The sequence below is a fragment of the Sarcophilus harrisii genome, chromosome 2, assembly GCF_902635505.1.
Source record: "Sarcophilus harrisii chromosome 2, mSarHar1.11, whole genome shotgun sequence".
Classification (NCBI taxonomy): domain Eukaryota; kingdom Metazoa; phylum Chordata; class Mammalia; order Dasyuromorphia; family Dasyuridae; genus Sarcophilus; species Sarcophilus harrisii.
This window is the reverse complement of record NC_045427.1, coordinates 454,661,517-454,683,312: the sequence shown is the minus strand read 5'-3', so window position 1 is coordinate 454,683,312 and position 21,796 is coordinate 454,661,517. Positions and strand designations below refer to the sequence as shown.

At 46.3% G+C, this 21,796-nt stretch overlaps 1 protein-coding gene across 2 annotated transcripts in view; it reads left to right on the top strand.

Moving 5' to 3' along the window:
• Positions 1 to 21,518, top strand: part of CHST8 (carbohydrate sulfotransferase 8) — a 200,921-nt gene extending 179,403 nt beyond the window's left edge. For both annotated transcript variants that reach the window (XM_023494149.2, XM_031954370.1), the window contains exons 3-5: positions 16,945 to 16,976; positions 18,833 to 20,194; positions 20,988 to 21,518. In XM_023494149.2, the coding sequence (XP_023349917.2) occupies positions 16,945 to 16,976; positions 18,833 to 19,972 (1,172 nt within the window). In that variant the 3' untranslated portion in view covers positions 19,973 to 20,194; positions 20,988 to 21,518. The remainder of the gene's footprint in view (positions 1 to 16,944; positions 16,977 to 18,832; positions 20,195 to 20,987) is intronic.
• The last annotated feature ends 278 nt before the right edge of the window (positions 21,519 to 21,796 follow it).

Below are 21,796 nucleotides of genomic sequence, written 5' to 3'. Positions count from 1 at the left end.
ACGGGCAGTGACAACATCCACAGCTGGTCGGACGGCTCTCTGCAAGAGAGGAGGAAGTTCTTTCCTCAGAAGCCCAACTTGAGAGCCATGAGTGTGGAGAACGCCTATCTCCAGCCGGACGCATCCTTGTACAACCAGTGGAAGCTCTGCCCCCAGAAGCCAGGCATCCGAGCCAGCAGCGAGCACAGGCACGGCCACCCCGACGGCACCATCTACGACCAGTGGAGGCTCTGCCCCCAGAAGCAGAGCCTGCGGCCTACCTCGGTGGGCGAGACCACGCAGAGCCGCTCGGACAGCCTCGGCTCAGAGCAGAGGAAGCTCAATCCCCAGAGGTCCATCATCAAAACCGGGGTGAGTGGCGAGATCGCAGGCCAGTCGGACGTCCTCATCATGGAGCAGGAGAAGCCTGTGTCTGGGAAGCTGAGCGCCAAGACCGGGGGGAGCGGTGAGAACGGCCCTCTGCGGCCGGACTCCTCCAAGCAGGAGCTGGGGAAGTTCTACCCCTCAAAGCCGAGCAGCAGGTCTGCAGCCAGTGGTGAGAACACGTACAGCCACTCGGACACCACGCTGCAGGAGCAGAGCATCCACTGCTTCCAGAAAGCAAGCTACCGGGGGGGGATAAACAGTGACAACACACACAGCTGGTCAGACTCGGCCGTGCATGAGTGGGGGAGGGCTGGGCCCTGGAAGTCCAACAGCAGGGCCGGAGGGAACGGTGAGAACTCTCAGAACTGGTCGGAAGCCTTCATGCACGAATGGAGGAGACACTGTCCCTTGGGGAGAAGACTCCGAGTCCGGCTGTCCCCTCTCCGGCCCAAGGACCCGCCATCTCCTCGGCTCCCTCCAGTCTCCACGAGGCCCTGATGGCTCTGAGAGGAGGAACTCTGGGTCCTTCCTACCTTTGGCCCCATGGGGTTGGCGTATCCACACCTACCAGGAGGTGGTAATGTGTTGGTTGACTCTTCCAATCTGCTCAGACAGCTCAAGTGGGTAAGGACAGGGGAAACAAAGGCATGTTTTCGAGGTGCTGTTATGAGGCCTGACCAGAGAATTTAATAAGATGAATTTTCCTATAAACACAATTGAGAATTTAATGAGATTCTTCCGTTTGAATTATAAGTCCCTAATATGAGCCAGTCTCTAATTGCCTGAGTGTGTCTGAGGATGACAGCGTGTTTAAGCTTCAGTTTCGCATCTAATCTAAATAAATTAGCAAACAGCCCCAAATCTGGGCCGTGACTCATTGATGTAATAGCGCAGTGCGGTCTGTAAGCAGCCACAGTGGGGTTGTCAGCCACGACCAGCCACAGGTCAGCCGGGCTCTCTTCCTCCCCGTAGGGCGCAGGCAGATCTCTCCAGCAGCCCATTTGCCCCGTCCTGGCTCAGGGGGACAGCAGGGCAGGAACCTGGGCTAGGAGATCAGGGGAGGGACCTCCAGGAGGTGCTTGAACCCCTTCCAATTCCTAACATCCTGATGGGGGCTGGAGGAGGGGGTGTCTGCTTCCCAAAATCTCTCTTTCCTGAACCTGTGAACATTGACATGGTCCTAGGTCTAGGAGGGCTAGAAGGGATCTCAAGAGGCCAGCTAGTTGTCCTCAGTTGACAGATGAGGAAACTGAGGCTCATGAGGTGATTCTCCAAAAGACACCCAGGAAGTTAGTTATCAGAAATGGGATTTGGAATCAGTGTGGGGTGGCCATTTTGCTAGGAAGAAACATGCTCCCAAAGCATCCTTGCCGCCTCCTGTTTGCACACATGGCCTTTGCCCCATGTGATGTGGCGGGATGGCCTCCAGGCTGAAAATCTAAAAATCTGCGTTTTAATTTTGGCCTTGCCACTGTCTTGCTTGTGACTTTTAGACATGCCCATCTCCAAATCTCAGTTTTCCCTTTCTGGTAAATGAAAATGATAGTGTTTGCTTGGCCCATCTTTCCAAATCAGATGAGGTAATGTGTATGAAATAATATTATCAAGGTCAGAAGACAAGGGCCAGAGTGAATTTTTTTGGAAAGAGCATCCGAAGTAACTTCCTTGCACCATACCTTGATTTAAAGTTGGAGGGCCCATATTTAAATCCCATTTATGTCCCTTATTATCTATGTGACATTAGGAAAGCCAGTAAGGTCTCTTTAATCTTGAGTTCATGATTGATCCTGATTTCTTTGTCTATGGATCAGTGTCTTAGCCATTCACAGAGCACATGTTTTCTATCATGTGTCCCTCAGTACTGTCCATTTCAGGAGGGTCTCCAGATCTGAAGCAGGTCATTCCTTAATCCATCTATCAGAGTAGAAATTTTCCTTCCATTTATTCCTTCAATAAGCACTTGAGCTGCAGCTCTATTAACAAGCCACTATGGAGATAGATACTAAGGGAAGATCTCCTGAGCTCAAGAAATTCTTTTGGGAGCAGCTCTGGACATCTCTCCCCACTTTCATCAAAAAAAGATCCCTAGTTCCAAGTATGTCCGTGCACATAACCCCTGGGGCCCAGAATCTGATCTCAAAAATCTCACAAGAGTTCCTAAACAGTTTGAGAGAGACACCAAGGCATAGTTGAGGAGGGGCAGAAAATAAGGCAGAGAACGAGTGGGGAGACCTCAAGAAAATATTAGGGAAAACCTGGGGCGACTGAAGAGACCAGGAAACCCTATCAGGCAGACAGGCAGGCACCAGGAAGAACCCCAGGAACCAGGAGTGCAAAGGATCTGGAGGATCCAGCACAACTGTTTTCACATTCATTTATTACTCTCCAGATCTCTAGGTGTTCTGTATGCACAAGTCTGGTTTCTCCAAATAGACTGTGAACTCCAAGGGAGCAAGGGCCCATGTGTCAGAACCACATGGAAGGAACTTCCAAGACCATTAAATTCAAGATACATCTTATAAAATTCCATCTACAGAATTGTGGATAAATGGTCAGCCAGGCTCTGAATAAAAACCTTTGAATGTTAAGCCACTTCCTCTAGATAGAGCTCATTACACTTTTGAAGAACTCTAATAGGATTTCCCCCCTTATGTTGCACTTTGGGTACTACACATGGGGTCCCCAAAATATTGACCCCAGGTTCAAGGTATGCTGTGAGCCCTCATCTACTCAAAAACATAGCTCATGAGCCCCTAACTCCAGTTGTTTCTCTTTCTTTTCTAGTAAGTCAGGGGATACAGTTCAAAACAAAGACAAGTAGCATAAGAAGAAAAGGAGTAATAGAATATTCTCCCCCATAAGTCTGGAGTATACATCCCCACAAAGAAATTTACCCTTAGTGGATAGAGTAGGTACACATAGGTATCATACATGAGGGGCACGTAGATAGACAATGCATGCAGTCATGGCAAACAGAGAGGAAACTTCCCTCTGGGGATAGAGGAACATGGTCCTCTTCCAGTATATACTAGCATTTTTATAATGCTTTAAGACTCACAAAATATTTTACATATCTCATTTTCTCTCCAAAACAACCCTGGGAAATAGGTACTATTGTCTCCATCCCCCATCTTCCAGGATAAGGAAATTGAGGCAGGTAAAATTTGTGTTTTGCCCTGGATCATAAAGCTAATCAAGTCTGAGAATGGATTTAGACTGGTTCTTACTGATTGCAGTTTTAGCCCTCTACAGACTCTGCTGCCTACTGCTACTCTCAGAAAAACCCTGGGGGCTTTTTTCCCCACTGATTTCTGCTGGTCTCAGGTGACTGGCTGCTGGGCACAGTCTCAGGCATTGGGCCACTAGTTTTCATTAGTTTCAAGGTGACATAGCTGCTGGGTCGTATTACTCCCCACTGTCTAAAAACTTCTAGGATTCATCTCTTCTCAGGGCCTGCATTGTGGCCAGAAACTTTTCCCTCTCGGGGCAAATGTTAGCTATCTAGCCTTGACAGTGTTTAAGGTGGACTAGCCTCTCTGTGGTGAGGGCTTACCAAGCCCTTTCCAGGGCTATTCATCCACCTTAGTGTCCAACTCTCACCTGCGGCTCCAAGACACTGTAACAGGAGAATTGTCTCTGCAGATGTGAAGGGTAACCTGGAGACCTCAGGCTGTTGGCGAGTTAGGGGGATGTCTGCCCCAGACATAGGAAGGCTTCCTGTGGTAGAATGGGCAGATGAGAACAATCTGTTCCAATATCCACGAAGATGGCTGAAGCAGCGCTTTGGAGTGCTTGGAGCTTGGTCAGAAATTGAAGATACCCAGGTCATCCACTGCATCACGGGCCATAGCTAGGTATCCTGGCTTTTGTCTGGACAGTGTATTTGGATCAATTTGGAACATAGATCAAAGCTGATGACTTCACATGGCTCTGTCAGTTAAATTCAATTCACTTCCAAGGCGAGACATCACCCTGTGATCATCATTAGTCCTCTTTGAAAACAAAGGATAAAATAGCGCTACATCCAGCTGACAAAAGCCAGGCAGAGTCCCCCTAAACTTTGATTAAGTCTTCTTTTTTTAACCTGTGTCTTAGGCTGAGTCCTTTTTCTTAGATGACTATGTACATCATTCGGATTTAAGAACTCCTAAGACACTTAAAAATTTTTGAACAAATTTTCAGAACAAAAGGTGAGCAAAAGAGGAAAGAGCATCATTTCCCACAAGCAAACCACCCTTTGTGCCCAGTTGAGTTTTGTGGGGTGAAGCCAAAATCTACCTTTCTTCCAGGTGACAGCCCATTAAATACTGATCTTCCCCCACAGCCTAGCCACGCACAGAGCTGGGAACATGGTGAGGAACAGAAAGAGATAATTAGGAATCATTTGACTCAAAATCTCTCTGCTTGGGTGAAGCAAGCAGAGCCAGGCAGATTGGCCTGGAACGGCTTCCCCATAGTCCCCCATCTCAAGTCACACAAATGTAACCTACCCCTCAAGGTGCAGCTTAACCTCCTCTGTGAACCTTCCCTAGCTCCCTCAACCCCCATCCATCTCTCCTCCTCTTACCCTGTGTGGAAGTCCTATTTCTTCTAGAAGACCTTGACCTCCCCAAAGGTAAAAGCTATGTCTTGTTCATCTCTATATGTGCCTCAAATTTAGTGTAATAATGTATATATAGCATGCACTTTGTTATTGGTTAGTGTCCCCCTGGTTTTGTGAGGATTGACCAATCAAACATATAAAGTCCCTGCTACATACCAAATACTATGCTAAATGCTGAATGAAATAGTGTCTGTCCTCAAGGAGCTAGTATTTTTATAGAAGAAAGAGTTTATGTGTATAACCTGTATATCCATACACATATGTACATACAAATGGGCATATAATGTACATGCATTTATACACAAACGTGTCTATACATATACTCACATATAGTCATGTATAAATACACATACATCATATGCCCATTTGTATATACAATGCATATATATTCATAGATTTAGAGTTAGAACTAACTTTGGAAGTTAAATATACAACCTTATTTTACAGAATAAACTAATAGGTTAAAGGATATGCTTAGGTCATATAGCTAGTATCTGAGGTCAAATCTAAACTCGGGTCTCATTAACTGCAAGTCCAGTTTTCTATATTTAAAAAAAAAAAGATAGGGGCAGCTAGGTGGCACAGTGGATGGAGCACCAGCCCTGAAGGAGAATCTAAGTTCAAATCTGCCCTCAGTCACTTAACCCTTCCTGGCTGTGTGACCCTGGGCAAGTCACTTAACCCCAATTGCCTCAGCAAAAAGAAAAAGATACTAGGTGATTTGGGCAGAAATGGCAGAAGCAACTAGGGGAAGTCAGTGAGAATATGAGGTCAGTGTTCAATTAAACTTCTTGCTCCTCTCTTAGAGCTTCCTGTTGATCTCACAAGCCCTCCCATAGGTTCCTATGCTTCTGATACTCTCAGTAACTCCAAAATTCTAAGATAGAGGAGAATGATTCAGCTGTTTAGCCAAAGGAAGTGGGAAATCTGAACATAAACTCAAGAGTTGGAAGAGACCGGGAGACATTATGTAGTCCAGCCTCCTTCTTTTACAAATAAGGAGACTGAGGCGGAGAAATGGTCACATAGCTAGTCATTATCTGAAGTGGGTTTTGAACTCAGATTTTCCTGCCTCCAGGCCCAATTCTCTGTCCATTACATTTACCCCACTGATACTGGGGTTGCATGGGTAGGATTGTAAGGCCTTTGCAATTCTGAGTTCCAGTCATTGGCCTGAATTCTCAGGGCATGTTAGTAGAAGGGCATAAACTAGAACCCAGGGCTCTGAGCTCCTTGCTGTTGGCTTTTCCCATTGCCTTTTCACATTTCCCCCCAATGGGTTTCCTCTTAAATCTTCCTTTTGATCTGAAGTTACATGCTCCCAAGGAATCTTTCCAATGAAAATGAAGATGAAAACAGTCTATGACCTTTCAGGGAGCTTACCATCTAGATGAGCAGGATCTATCCAGGTAAATAAATATAAAACAAATACAAAGTGCTAAGCATTAGGGGGGGAATCAGAAAATTCTATATGGAGGAACCTTGAAGGCCACTAGGGATTCCAGGAGATGGAAGTGAGGAGGGAGAGCATTCCCATCCGGGGCGCTCTGTGAGGGCATGGAGGACAGAATGTCGCTCTGGGGGAGCCTACAACTAGGCTACAAGAAACCTTGGGCAGCTAGGGACACTGGAAATAGGGTTCCGGATTTGCAGTCAGGAAGGATCACCTTCCAGAGTTCAAATCTGGCTTCAAGTACAACTGTGTGACCCTGGGCAAGTCATTTAACCCTATTTACCTCCGTTTTCTCAGCTGGAGAAGGAAATGGCAAACCATTCCAATACCTTTGCCAAGAAAGCATCACAAATATCACAGAATTAGACACGACTGAATAATGAAAGGAAACCTTATGAATCAGTTAGATCCCCAAGTTCTGCTTGTGGAATTGGATTTATCTGTGCACTCTCTCAGGCTGGCCTTGGTGTCCCCCCTGATCCTTTGGCCCCCAGTCTTTCCCCTCAAACTCTCCTATCCATAGGCCGGGCTGGACCTTCATTTCCCCTCCTGCCGACTGTGAGTGAGAGCACCGTCCTTGTCAAAGTCAGCTGGTGAAGGCTGCTTTATGCAAATGCTAAATGTGACAATGGAGAATAATTGAAAGGTGTTAAGTAGAAATTGCAAGTAACTGCTGACAGTGCCTGAAAGCTAATGATGCTAATTAAGGTATTCCCAGGGATGGGGCCAGGAAAAAGCGGATCTTCGGCTTGGAGCTGGCTCCTGCTTGGGGTGCAGTTCTTAGGGAATGTAAATGAGGATCAGGAAATGTCATTCTCTAATGAGGACGCCCAAACAGCTCCGAGGAGACACTAGGGATGAGAGTAAACTCGGCTGACAGACCCACCCCTGCATTCTGCCTGGGACTTTAGCAGAGCTCCCTCTTCCACATGCTCTGAGTTCCCCTCACACACATTCTGGACTTCCAAGCTCCAGTTTGGTGGATGGAGGGGGTGCTGTGACCTGATGGCTACTCGGGGGAGCAGGGGCTGGACCTTGGGGTTCAGGTAGCCACACTAACCTTGCTGTTCTTCTATGTAGAAGAGGGCTGGGAGAGGGACAGTTATAAGGTAATTCTTTAGTATGAATGAACTTGGGCTGATGAAATAAAACATCCCAGACTTACAAAGGCTTTAACATTCTCAGCCACCATACCCATAAGGCCCTGCATTGTTGATCTCCGTGAGAGTGGGACACACACACACACACACACACACACACACACACACAAACACACACACATACACACACACACCAGTCATGGCCACCTGGGTCAGCTCTGAATATGAAGGATGGGTGAGATCTAAGGACTGTGGGATAGAGATAACAAAAAAGGAAGACAGATATGAAAGGAAGTCTAGCATAACCTGAGAGTAAGCATTGAAGGATGGAATGGTTGAAAGGAGGCAGCATCCCTTCCAAAAGCATTGCAAGAAGCCCCTGACTTTACATACAAAGTCCAAGAATGTTGCAAAATGTGGAAAGTCATATGTAGTCTAAAGGTTATTAAGGGCCTAAGGAACAGGGCAGTGTGAAGGACAGTGTGGTCTAACAGCTGGCAAAGCCTGAAAAATATTGGGGCCTGAAAAGTAGGTGCAGGAAAAGATCCTTTGCTCCCTTCTTATTTCTTCTACATCATCCTGTACTCTCCTTGTCAGGGGATGGTCCTAACATACTTCTTTACTTTCCTTTTGTATACTTTTCTTTCTCTCTCCCTTCCCTTTTCTTTTCTTCCTGTTCTTTTCCTTCTTTTCCTTCAATCATGTACATAAAGTTTTCTGCTTTCTCACCCTACTCAGTCCCAGAGCATTTCTGAATTGCTCTTACCTCCAGTCATGATCCATCTGGCCTGAGAGCAGTGCTTCCTAGTCCCCACAAACCGCTGCTACACCTATCCACAGCTAGGTCATCTAAGGCGGTTATCTTAGAATATATCTGTTTCCAGTATTAGTGTCCATGTTCCTTCCTGATAAAGTAATGTCTCAGGAACATTAATCCCTTTCCATATGGGACAGTGGGGGTGGGTAGGTTTTCCCAGGTGACTTGAGATGCTGTACACCAAACTCCGGAAACAGGGTACCACCCTAATAAATTAACCGGTGATGGAGGGCAGAAAAGAAGCTCTTACTGGTTCAGATTCTGAATTCTAAGAGTACAATATTGCTCCAAACCTCTGGAAAATTATAAATAACCTTTGTGACTAGAATACCCACTTTCTACTTCTGTATGCTATCCCTTTCTCAGTCACAACCTGATGTGATTATATTATACAGACAATCTAATTTGTAAAACCACATACTTTTTATTAAGCATAGAAAAACCATAAGAATTTCAAGTGCTCTCCTGGGTCAAATAGATCCCATAAACTCACACTTTTACTCATCCTACTCCCTCAAATGTCTTGGACATAGCCAGGGGAAAAGCTCATGTGTCTAGGACTTGCCTTGGGTCCATTTTTCAAGTCAGAAAGAAAGTTAACAGGGCAGTGACACCAGAGATGTATGGTCTCCCAGCATTCTTACCAGCTGCTAAGGTTTCATGGCAGTATCAATCCAGTCCTACTCTAGCTAAATCCCTGCCATGTCACTTTAGTCCCTGGCATCCTAATATAATATGGATATATAATATCTAGAATCCTAGTCACTTGTTTTGCCCCAAGCATCTAGAGTCTTGGAATCATAACTCTAGAACTGGAAAGGTCCTCTGAGATCTAGTACAGATAAGGAAACTGAGGCTCAGAAGGTTTCTTCTTGGTTATCTTGGTTAAAGTCACCATCTGGGGTACTGCAGTAAAAACAGCAGCCAGTAGCAGTGTCTGTATGGCTCCTGGCTGGTGTTTATTCCTTTCTCTGCTCCTGGCCATCACCTGAATGATAGGCTTTAAAAAAAAAGAAGAATTTGAATCTTAAGGGCAGAAATTTAGAAGTAAAAGGAAGGAAAAGTTCACCTATATACTGGATTCTTCATATTCTCAGACCTTTCATGTGGTCTCTGGACCACATTGAGTCTACACTCAAATCCCCCTGATTCTCTACCTCCTCCAGCCACAATTTGTGCCATATCTGGTTGGTGGAAAAAATGGCCACAGAGATAGTACTCTCAAAGGGAGGGTCACTTCTCAGGAACCATATCACTCTTCACTCTCTTTAAATCATCATTATTTACCTCTGCATCCAGGGGGGAAATAACAATAATTTAAATAGACAAGAAGGCAATGAAAATACAGGTTTTCAGGCCAATTTAACCAGGAATTAGCTACAGTATATAACATGGCCAAAAATTAAATTCAAAACAAGGCAGAAATTCAAACTGTTTCCCTTACCCTGCCTGCAGCAACTAATTTGCTCCTAGTAGAAGTGAAACTTTAACTCCAAGTCATTCTTGAATAGCTTTCTCCTTCTCTTATGTGCATCAAACAGTTGAAGTACATAGTTGTCCCATGTCCATAATTTCCCTACTCCAGGTAAAAACCCATCTCTGAAGCCCTTCTGTGGACCTTCTCCCCTCAGTCTCTACCCCAGCAAAGAAAAAGCAGGGCCTTCCTTCAGCTCTGTAAAATCCAAAAGGCATCACTCAGCAGCCCCCCTCCCCGCTGATAAATAGGAAACGTTTAAATAACACACGGTGAAGAAAAACAGCAATAGATGAAAACTACAGAACATGAAATACACTTTGGCAGCCCCGATAACTCATGTCGTATTTATTATCGTTGGCACACGCTCATCTCCTCCTGCTTGTGAGTCTGTTTTGCTATTAATGTAGTCTGTCCAAAAAAAAGAAAATGGCTGTTTATTTTTTAATGGGGGGGGGGGAGGAGGGACTGGGGAAATAAAGGATTCCCTTGTGGATTTTTAACGAGTTATGTTGAGAAGATCCAGCAAACTGTGGGAAGGAAAATGAAGATGATCCAGGCAGTAGTGCCCTTAAGGTACACTGCTGCCATTAGACCATGGCTATTCTCTGCAAGCCTGGATATCTTACCTCTCCCCAACCATTCCTTCCTCCTCATGAAGGCTCAACCTGCTGTGACTCGCTCCAGAACCTCCTGGTGAAGGTACAAGCCATAAAGTTCAGCTCCAGGGAGCTTTCCATGGTACCACTGCAAGAAAAACAGTCGCTCTCTTCTAAATTTGCTTATTTTCTTCACAAAATGTGGCACCTAGATCTTAATGAATATCCTAGATGTGGTCTAACCAGAGATGAGATTATCCTTTCCATGAAAATGATTCCCAAATCTATATATCCCACCTTTATCTTTCTCCAATTATATTATCAAATGCCTGCATGTACCGTAGACACTCATGTCCAGAACAGAAGTTCATAACCTGTCCCCTTCCTCCTCATTGTCCTCTCACAGAATTCTTACTTGCCTTTAAGGTTCAGCTCAAATGCCATCTCTTACAAATTCTCCTGATCTCCCAAGTTGTCAATATTCTTCCTCTGCAAATTATTTTTTTAAATTTTTAAAAATTATTATAGCTTTTTATTTACAAGATATATGCATGGGTAATTTTTCAACATTGACATTTGCAAAACCTTTTGTTCCAACGTTTCCCCTCCTTCCCCCCACCTCTTCCCCCATATGACAGGTTGGCCAATACATGTTAAATATGTTAAAGTATAAGTATAGTATAAAGTATAATATATGTATACATGTCCAAACAGTTATTTTCCTGTACAAAAAGAATCGGGCTTTGAAATAGTGCACAAGTAGCTTATAAAGGAAATAAAAAATGCAGGTGGATAAAAATAGAGGGATTGGGAGTTCTATGCAATCTGCAAATATTTTATATTTATTTCTAAGGTTTTTTGCATTAATTATCTTTACACATGTTGTTTTCCCTCAGTTGAATATAAACTAATTTTTGTCTTTTTATCTCCAGTATCTAAAATACTTCCTGAAACACAGTAGATATTTAATGTTTGTTGATTTGACTGGTTTGGAGATAATTCTGCCTCCTATAATTCAACCTATGCTTTTTTGGGGGTGAAGGGAGCTGCTATACCAGTATTAACTTTTGCTTAGTTTGCAATCTCATAAACCACCTAGATATTTTGTACATAGAATTTTTTTGTCTGGTCATACCTCTACCTATATGCAGCTGATTTTTTAAAACACAAGATTTATCTCTGTTTTCTTAACAATGTTCTTATATGGTAGAAACTTGAATGTTTGATGAGTGAATGAAACAATGATTTTAAAGAATGTTCTAAGTTTATTAATCAATTGAATAGGATTTCCAAAACCACCAATCAGCAGTGTGCTCCAAGCTAAGTACATGTTGATTACAAAAATAATTATAGTTTTCCAAGAGTTTTCCCTTGAAAACTTCAGGAGTAGTTAGAAAAACAAGATAGAAGCACGTGAAGCAATCAAAGATGGCTCCTTGAAGCTGGCAGGAGCTGAATTCAGCCCCAAAAGAAACATAGCATTTGAAAAGGCAGAGAGTAGCACCTGGGTGGTAACAGAGTAGACCTGGAGTCAAACCCGAGTTCAAATCCAGCCTCAGACATTCACTAGCTATGTGGCCCTGGGCAAGTCACTTAATCCAGATTATCTCAGCCAGGGGGGGAAAAAAAAGGAAAGAAAAGAAAGAAAAGATCAAGAGAATAAGGGAATCTTGTCTTTACACAAAGATATATCCTATCTTTACACATGTTAGCTTCCCAATTTTCTCCCACCCTTCACGCAAGTTTCAGTCATGTATGTTTTCATTCCCTGGGTAGCCATGGATCCTGACCCTCAGTCAGTAAGGGAAAGACATTCTGTTTCCTTAGTTCAGCCCGCCAGCCTAGAGAAACATGGTAATTGTCTCATTATATATCTTTAATGAAAAATGACAGAGATATTTATACGTTCCTAAACTCTGTGTAAAGCTGGGGTCAGGTTATTAGTAATCCTCTGCCCTGTGTCATATTGAGAACATTCTGCTTACCAGACCTTCTAGGATGAGAGAAATGGTGGTGTGGTAGTGAAAAATAGAGGGGCAGCTAGGTGCCCCAGTGGGAAGAACACCAAATCTGGAGGCAGGAAAACCTAAATTCAGATTTGATCTGACACTAGCTTGGTTACTTAACCCTGTTTGTCCCAGTTTCCTCTTAAAATGAATTGGTATAAAGAAATATATCTTTGCCAAAAAAAAACAAAACAAAACAAAACAAAAAAAACCTTAAAAGGAATCATGAACAACTGAAATGACTGAATGGCAACAACAAAAGTGATAAATCGTGATGGTATTGGTGATTGGCTTATTGGCTATATTGAATACAGTGGTGCTGATTTTGATGATGGTGATAATAATGGTAATCATAGTTATGTGGCCCCAGCGATGATATCAGGTGGTGAGGGCAGTGATAGTGATGATAGCTGGTAGTGGTAGATAGCTAACCATGATGATGGGGATAATTATCTTGGTGGTGGCAAGGATGATAGGAATGACGATAGCTAGCAGCAGTGATCTGACAGTAGTGGTGATAATGGTAGTAATTATTATGATAATGTAGATAGGAATGATGAAGTGGATTCTTTTGTTTTTTGAGCCTGGGCCCTCTATTTGTCTAAGGCCACTCCTGCACCTGTTCCACTTTGCTAGTGTGGACCATTTTGCCCACCTTTAGGGAGCCTGGTAGTTTTCCACTACCAAGGGCTCAGTGGTGGTGACATATGATGGTGGACATAGTCTTGGACAATGTCTTGGGACTTTTATCCAAGGATCATCTCTTTTTCTTTTCATGTTTCTCTCCAGAGTCCTGACATACATATCATTACAACTACTATATAATCATCCTATCTTGATCCCCACCAACAGGGCAATCTATACTGCAAGTTCTGAGATTGATCTGTTCCCCAAAGCCAGGGAATTAGTGTACAGACCCAGCATAATTGGCTTGACCCCAGGATATACATAGATTATAACTTTTAATCCCTCAAGGGATCTGGGTATTGTAGCATTTATCCAAATTACTCACAGGAAAGAAGCTTCCTTTGGGGGAAAGATCATGGAATGTTGGACATGCTGCTAAGCGTTGTCTCTAATCAAAGACAGATATAGTATCCTTTGACCTGCTTTAATCCAACCCTATTTAAACGTAATTTGGTTTCTTTATATGAAAAGGCTCACCATTCCTTTGCTTTGTATCCAATGAAGTATTATTTTCCCACAAACTGTATTACTGAAGCTCAAGAAAATGAAGTTTAAGAAGCAGATGAGACTCCAGATAAATTCCTTATGGGGTAAGAGTTTTCTTTCTTGAAAGAACAAGTGTGACTGACTATGATCTTTCTACATACTACTATGACGTAGCTGAGCTACTTCATGAAAATTGACTTCATTTACCAGAAATAACAAGAATGTGATCCTGATATCCTAAGTGGTAAAGCTTTTATCTTCTCTTATTGCCTTCTCTGCCTACTCCTCCCCAAAACACCAAAACAATAGCACCAGAAGAAGCAGAGATGGTTGCTCTGTATTAATAAGTGAAATAAAGAAGGTTAAGGTGTTTCACTCAAGGTTGCACAGCAAGTCACAAATGACGCCTAGATGAAAAATTTAGGTCTTTTGCTTTTCATCCAGTGACTTGCTGTAAGCTATAAACTATCGTTCCATTCCCCCAATTCTTTCTGATTCTGCCAAAGCATCCACCTTGGAAGCTTCCTTTGATCAGTTCTCCAAGGCTTTGGTCTTCTGGGGAGGGAGATTGCTAAGTCAGAACTTAGAACAATACCTTTCTTCAAATACAGGTTGGTACCGGAACATCACAGAGTGTGTATTTATTTCTCTCTACTGCCTTTTGTTCACTCTCCATTCCAGCCAAATTGACCTGCTGGTGGTTCCTAGAATCTCAAACATCCCATGTGCAAGTGGTCCCCTGCGCCTATAATGAATTCTCTCTTATCCTTGCCCTATAGACTCTCTGATTCCTTTGAAATTGCATAGATCAGATCCCATCTCCTAATCTCTCCAATTGTAAGTGTTCTCTTGCTTTTGCATGTGTTTTGCATTTACTCAAATGTGTGCATTTCATCTCTTTCAGAGAATGTAAACTCTTTGTGGACTGTTTATTTTTTTTTTCCTCTTTATAGCTCCAGATTCTAGCTTGGTATCTAATATATAATAAGTACCTAATAGATGTTTGGTGAATTGAATTGAGGTGACATTTGTCTGAATAATGAGAAACTGAAGAAGTTACTCAAAAGTAACAAAGTTTAATCATTTGGAAGTTAAGTTTTAATTTTCCACAAAAAAGTAAGTTTCTCAACCTCACTCCTGGCTCAATTTGGTATAACTAGTTTGCTCTGGGATGAATATGTAAATATGCAAATTGTCATCTCTACATGTTGACAAAATTGACAGCCAAAGCAAATCTCTGGATCTGTGACACTGCTGAGGAGAAATGATTTAACAACTGCAGTCTCCAGAAGGAAATATGATGGAGTGAGCCCATGACTATAGTAGCAATCAGAGCCATAAACAAGGGCTTTAGCTGAAGGGATCTGTAATTATGCTGTTACCAGAAGAAACACCACAGGCATGGGAGTCATTATGCAGGAGAAACCTATAATAGCAAGGTTGTTGTGGATGGTAACAATGGTAAAAGGAGTGACGATATAGATAGGGGATATTGACGTTGAAAATAGGGGTAGTAATATAATGATGTTACTATTGATGTTATTGATGATGCCATTGTGATATGAATAATGCTGGTGATGGTGGTGAGCACATTTGCCAGATTCTAAGACTGAGAAATTATCCCCATAGAGATCCAAGTCAGGAAATCTGATTTTTGCATGAGTGCCCACCTCTCAGATTGCAGCATGGTATCATGGGAAAACAACAGCAACTCTGGATTTGGAGCTGGAAGGCCTGAGTTTGAATTCTAGTTCTATCACTTACTACCTATATTCTCTTGAGAAAGTCAGTTTCCCACTCTGGGACTTAGATCCCAATTTGTGTTGTAAAGGAATTGGATCAGATAATTTCAGCTTTATGTCCTATCAACAACTATCTTCCTAAAGGTTCTTCCTCCTCTTCTCTGTAATGTAGTAGCGTCCCTTTGCTCTTGTCCTGTCAAGTCCCCCTCCAAAAGCCACATATGACATGTAGGAGGTGTCCCTGCACTTCAATTTTAGTTCAGTTTTAGTTCAGTTTAGTTTCGACTCTTAACATAGAATCCAGGTGTATAAGGCAACCTCTGTGTTCAGAACACCAAAGAGGAACTGCATCAAGGGAGGAGAGAGAATGGCACTGAAACCCAGGAGGTACTTAGTCCTTTCTCTCTCAATCAATAAACTTTTATTGAGGGCCTATTGTACTAACGGCCCCTTTGGGGATATAGACAGGAGAAGACAGTTCCTACTCTCAGGGAACTCCTGGCTTAGTTGTAAAAGCAAGTCATCCATGCATACGTGAAAAGGTAAACATAATAAAGGCAGAAGAGATAATGTGAGGTCAGAGGAGGTAGAAGTGACTTTGCATTGAAGAAGTCAAGAAGGGGGTCAGACTGAAAAGGGACCTTAAAGAATGCCTAGAGCTAAATGGGCATGGAAGGAGGAGGTAGGGAGGACACAATAGGATAAAGAGGGTGACCCAAACTGGAAATTCAATAAACCCAAATGGGGGTGGGGGTGGGAGGTAGAGGTGTGGTGAACCAGCAAAGAGGACGGTCCAGAGGAGTAGCAAAAAAGAAAAGTGAAGTGTTCGAAGAGAAAGAGAGCTGCTGCTTGTGATCTGGTACTTCCAGTCATAGGTGTGGAAGCTTTTAGGTTCCTTCTTATGCTACAGTGGGGCTCAGCACAGGAGAATGGTTCATATTATAGAACTGGGAGAGTATGAAAGCTGTTTGAGCCTCTATGGTTCTTTGAGACAATGTCAGTAATCATGTAGGAAACAAATGGCTTAAGTCATGTAAGTATAAAAATAGCTCACATGTGTATCACCACATATGATCAGAAATCTGATTTCACCCCTTAATGAAAAATAATAATAGCCTAGATATCTCCAGTATTCTGGATTTTTCAAAGCACTTTGCTTCATAATCACCCTGGAAAGAAAGGAGTAGAGTATGTGGATTGTTATCTCCATTTTACAGGGAGCTCACTCTGACGAGGTGTTTAGCTGATAATTATCTGAGCTGGGGCTCAAACTCCAGGACAGGTCTTCCATTTTGCCATATGCTGTCTGAAGTGTCACTGGTACAAATAGCCACTTAGGTCCCTCTTGATTATGGGCCTGGTTTTTCTTCTCTTTGGAAGCAATAGAAACTATGGGAATATGCCTGGCCACTTACCTAAGCAGGGGCGACCTGTGGCTGGTTTGGAGCCGGGTCCCCAACACCACAAGCCGTTTAGAAAGCAGACTTCCCTGGGGCTTCATCTTGGACAGAGATGAAGCCTGTTTGCTCGTGGCCAGAGGTTTGTACACAAGGTCCATAGGTAAGGAAGGATGAACTGATAACCATGTTTTTTTCTTTGTTCTCTTTCCAGGAGTAAAGTATAATGCTCAGCGCCACCGAAACGTAAGTTTTGCCGCTGCTAAGGGAAGGCAGGGCCTTTCTCAGCTGTGAATTCCCCCCTCACTCATCCACTGCTGCTCTGGGGACCGCTAATAGTGGTTGCCAATCTTGGGTGGGCGGGTGGGGGGAACCCCAAGAAACCGCAGTAGGGAAGGAGAACGGGTGAGATCCTAGGGAGACTGCTCCACCTAGTGGCTCCCTACATAATTGCGGCTGCCAGCAGAGCCCATTCTAATACCGGCATCCACAGGGTCCTGGGGAAGCTGGGGTATTAGGACCCTTGGAGCCGCAAGTGGAGAGTCTCTTCACCAAGCCCATTTCTCGACATAAAATTTCAGCTCACTGTCTTCCCCTATTAACTTATAAGCTTATTAGCATCAGAGAGAAGAAGCAAGATGGTAATCCAGGTCCCAGCACCAATAATCAAGATAAACATACTCTCCCATGATGTTTCCTTTTTGTTCTGATTTTTCTCTCCTAATATGATTCATTAAGAAATGTGTAATAAAAAAAATGAAATAAAAAAGATAAACATACAGAATTGTCACTTTCCGTTGAATACTTCAGTTTCACATATAAAAAAAATGAGCTACCATTTCTTCCTGTTCCCAAAAGAGACACGGTAGGGAACAGGGCAGTGGGGCTTAGTGGAAAGAGCATCAGTTTCATTCAGGTCTACATTCAAACCCTAACTCTGTGTCTGAGTTCAGATGCTAGGTATATATCTGACACTGGGTAAGTCATTTCAATCAATCAACAAGTAGGCTAGGCTGGGGGCCAAGAATTATGGCAAGTGCTAGAGACAGAGAAAAAAGCAAAAACACAGTCACTGCCCCTCAGGAGGCTCACATCAAATGAAGGAAATAACAGGAAAAAGTGCGTGTCTAAGATACATGCCCAGTAAATGGAAGGTGTTCTCAGAATGAGACAATAAAGGCTGGATGGGGCCGGGAGAGGAGAGTCACCAGGAAAGATCTCCTGCCGGACATGAGATCTGAATTGTCTCGAAGGCAGGCAGGCAAGCCGGCAAGTGAGGAAAGTAAGTATTCTAGGCCTGAGGGAGGGCCACTGAGCAGGCATGGGTTCTGCAGAGGGAGTGGAGTGGTGCGTTTGGGGGGCAGCTTGACGGCGTAGGAGGCAGAGCAGTGGACCTGCAGTCAGGGATCCTGGGGCGCAAAGCCATTGTCAGGCACCGTCTGTACGCCCACAGAAAAGTTACTCCGTCCCTCTTACTTTCCTCCTCTATAAAGTGAGGGCAATAATAGCAGTTACTTCCCAAGGTGGATGCTAGGACGCAATGGGAGAATATTTATAAAGCGCTTCATAAAATGCGAAGCACGGTACAAAAGCTATTAATATTTTTATCCTGACGAACAGCAAGCCCAGTTAGCTAGACTAGGTGAAGGAGACTAAGGCTTCCGTAAGACAGCTGGAGGTCTGGGGAAGAACAGGTTCATCTACAGAATGAGCAGGTGGGGCCAGACGTTCTCCAAGCCTGCGGCCCGGTTAATGTTCGGGACCCTATAACTAATCATTTCCATTCCTACTCTGCTGCAAGCTTCCCTAGCTCCCCTCACGAAGTAGGCGGTGCACGTGTTACTACCCTCTCTGGCAGAGGCGCTGAGCTTCACCCGGAGTCCCGCAGCCACGCCCCTGTCCCCGGGGCTAGCACGTGGGCCGAGGCTGCCATGATCTGGGACGTCCCATGTCTTCCCAACTCCAAATCTGGCTGCTATCTCTGCTCCGTCCGCGAGGGGGCGCTCTCCGCGGCTTCCCACTTAGGCGGCAGGCGGGTCTCTGGGGGTGCTTTGCTATCCGTCGCTAGGGCACTTCTAACGCTCTCCCTGCTCCTCCCCCAGGACTGCCCCCCGGGCGGCAGCCAGGCCGGCAGAGTGACGGGCCACAAGTCGGGAGCCCTGGCGAAGGTCCCTCCCCTGGGCTCGCGGGGCCCGGGGGCTCGGAGCCGGGAGCAGCCGCTGGACAGCCTGGCGCTCCTGGTGGGAGAGCAGGCGAAGCCCGGGCCGGAGGGAGGCCGAGGCCAGCCCCGGCAGCGCCGCCGGAGGCTTCTCATCAAGAAGACGCCCATCGTCATCGCTCTCAACAGCTCCGCCGTCACGCTGGCTCAGCTGCGCCCCCAGGAGGCCGGGGCCGCCGAGGGCCGCTGGCAGCGCCTCTACCGGGTGCAGCGGGAGCGCAAGAAGACCATGCGGGACACGTGCGCCAAGTACAAGAGCGGCGGCCGCAGGGCCGTCACCCCCTACCACGTGTCCCGCATCTTTGTGGAGGACAAGTACCGCGTGCTGTACTGCGAGGTGCCCAAGGCCGGCTGCTCCAACTGGAAGCGCGTGCTCATGGTCCTCGGCGGGCTGGCCTCCGCCACCAGGGACATCCAGCACAACACCGTGCACTACGGCAACACCCTCAAGAGGCTGGACGCCTTCGACCGCCAGGGCATCTCGCACCGGCTCAGCACCTACACCAAGATGCTCTTCGTCCGCGAGCCCTTCGAGAGGCTGGTCTCGGCCTTCCGGGACAAGTTCGAGCACCCCAACAGCTACTACCACCCGGTTTTCGGCAAGGCCATCCTGGCCCGCTACCGCGAGAACGCCACGCGGGAGGCGCTGCGCACGGGCTCGGGCGTCAGGTTCTCCGAGTTCAGCCAGTACCTGCTGGACGTGCACCGGCCCGTGGGCATGGACATTCACTGGGACCACGTGAACAGGCTCTGCAGCCCGTGCCTCATCGACTACGACTTCGTGGGCAAGTTCGAGAGCATGGAGGAGGACGCCAACTTCTTCCTGCGCCTCGTGGGGGCGCCCCGCAACCTCACCTTCCCCAGCTTCAAGGACAGGCACTCGGACGAGGAGCGGACCACCACGAGCATCGCCCGCCGCTACTTCGCCCAGCTGTCGCCGCTGCAGAGGCAGCGCACCTATGACTTCTACTACATGGACTACCTGATGTTCAACTACTCCAAGCCCTTCGATGACCTGTATTGAGAGCCGCGGCGGGGGCGGGGCGCAGTGGGGCGGGGCCGGGGGCGGGGCCGCCGCCGCCGGACCCTGTTTCCGGCTCTGGGAGCACGCGTTCCCAGAGAAAGGCCAGATTGTGGGCGGCCATCCTCAGCTGCGGCCGAGGGAGGGCCGCAGCGGGCTTTGCGAGTGGGCAGGGACCCAATCCTGTGTCTATGTAAGGCCTCCTCCCGGCTGAGTCTCAGCCAGGTAGGTACTTGGGAAGCCAAGGGAGCGCCAGGCCGGGGAGGAGGCAGGGCCGGAAACGAGGCTGGGGCTCTGCGGGGGGGAGGGAGGGAGGGAGTTCTCAGCCCGCCCTTGGGCAGAGCTCCCCTGGGAGTTGGGTCCCCAGTAAACCACATGCCTTCTAAGTTCTTGTCCAACCTCCCCTCCCCCATGTCTTTCTGCTTCCAGTCTCTCCGGTCTCCCTTGCTCAGCGGGGTCTGCCCCAGCCGAGCGTTAGCGTTTGCTTGCTGCTCAGGCAGAGTGGGACGGAAGTATCGCACGCTTGGTGCTGGGTCCCCCACCTCCGAAGTTACCCCGTGGCACACGCGTAAAGGGAATAGGGTTTCTCTCCTAAATCCTCATCCCCACCCACGAAACGTTTCCGTCCCTTGCAGACGCTTGTTCCCTGCATCCCCGTACAGCTCCCTAAAAGGTCCGCCATTCCCTCCCAGCAGCGGCGGGCCGCGGAGTGGATGGCGGTTTCTCTAAGCGCGAGCGGGCCTTGTGGATGGGGGGTGGTGAGGGTGTCTCCGCGGGAGGGGGTGGGAGGGTGCCACGGGAGGGCGGCGCCAGGTGTGTCGCCTAAGGGGAGCGTTGGCCTGGAGAGGAGCCCCGCGTGCCTGTCCCGAGCCGCCGAGGCGCACGCGGTCTTAGCTTGTTTGCTTCGCAGGTACTTGCTGGACTTTCTAAAGCAGTTTCCATGAGCTCATCCTGAAACCGCCTAAACTGGGGAGAAGAATCCCTGGAGCTCTGACTTCCCATTCTCCCTTGTCACCAGGTCCTGTCACCGTGTAAGCGCCGTCAGTCCCACAAGATAGCCCCTGCCCATCCCTACTCACAGTACCAGGCCACACATCAGGCTCTGCCCAAGTTCCATCAGCACCGCACCAGACACCCACCAATCAGGAGCACATGTAGAAGCACCAGCTTCTTCAGAAAATCCCACCCAACCGTCCGGACACAGAAGCACTGTTGGTCTCACAGCAAACAGTTCTAGATACGGCAAAAGGATCCTGACAACATCCTGGGCAATGAGGAGCTTTCAGTCAAGCATCCCCACGCAGCTTTCAGAGATCGCCTCTTTCCCTGCCCAATTAACATGAACAGTCCTGAGATTTGCAGGCCCCGCCCAAAGAATCGCAGCCAGAGAGTTTTGAGAAACTAGATTCTAGAGCTGAGGTGAGGGGTTCACCTATCACCACCCCCCAGCAGCCACACACCCTAGGAATTACTCAACCACAGACTTAACCCAAAACTTCCCGCAATGCCTGGCACATGGAATTCACTTAATAAATGCTAATTGACGGACTGACCAATTTGATAGAGCATTACCTAGCTGTGGCCCTCACACCTATAATGGCTTCTCAGGGTAGGGGAGGAAGAAGGAAGATATTTGTGCTGAATCAGAAAGGAGAGAAGAGAAAGGAAAAGGACAGAGTATTTGGGGTGAGGATCAGATTGTGCTGGGGCTTACCTGGAGTTCGAATTATGTACAAATTCAGGTGGAAGTAAAAGAGCAAGCACTTATTCCTATTTTTAGTAATAATATTCATGATCAATAATTTATTCATATACGGACTAGGGAAA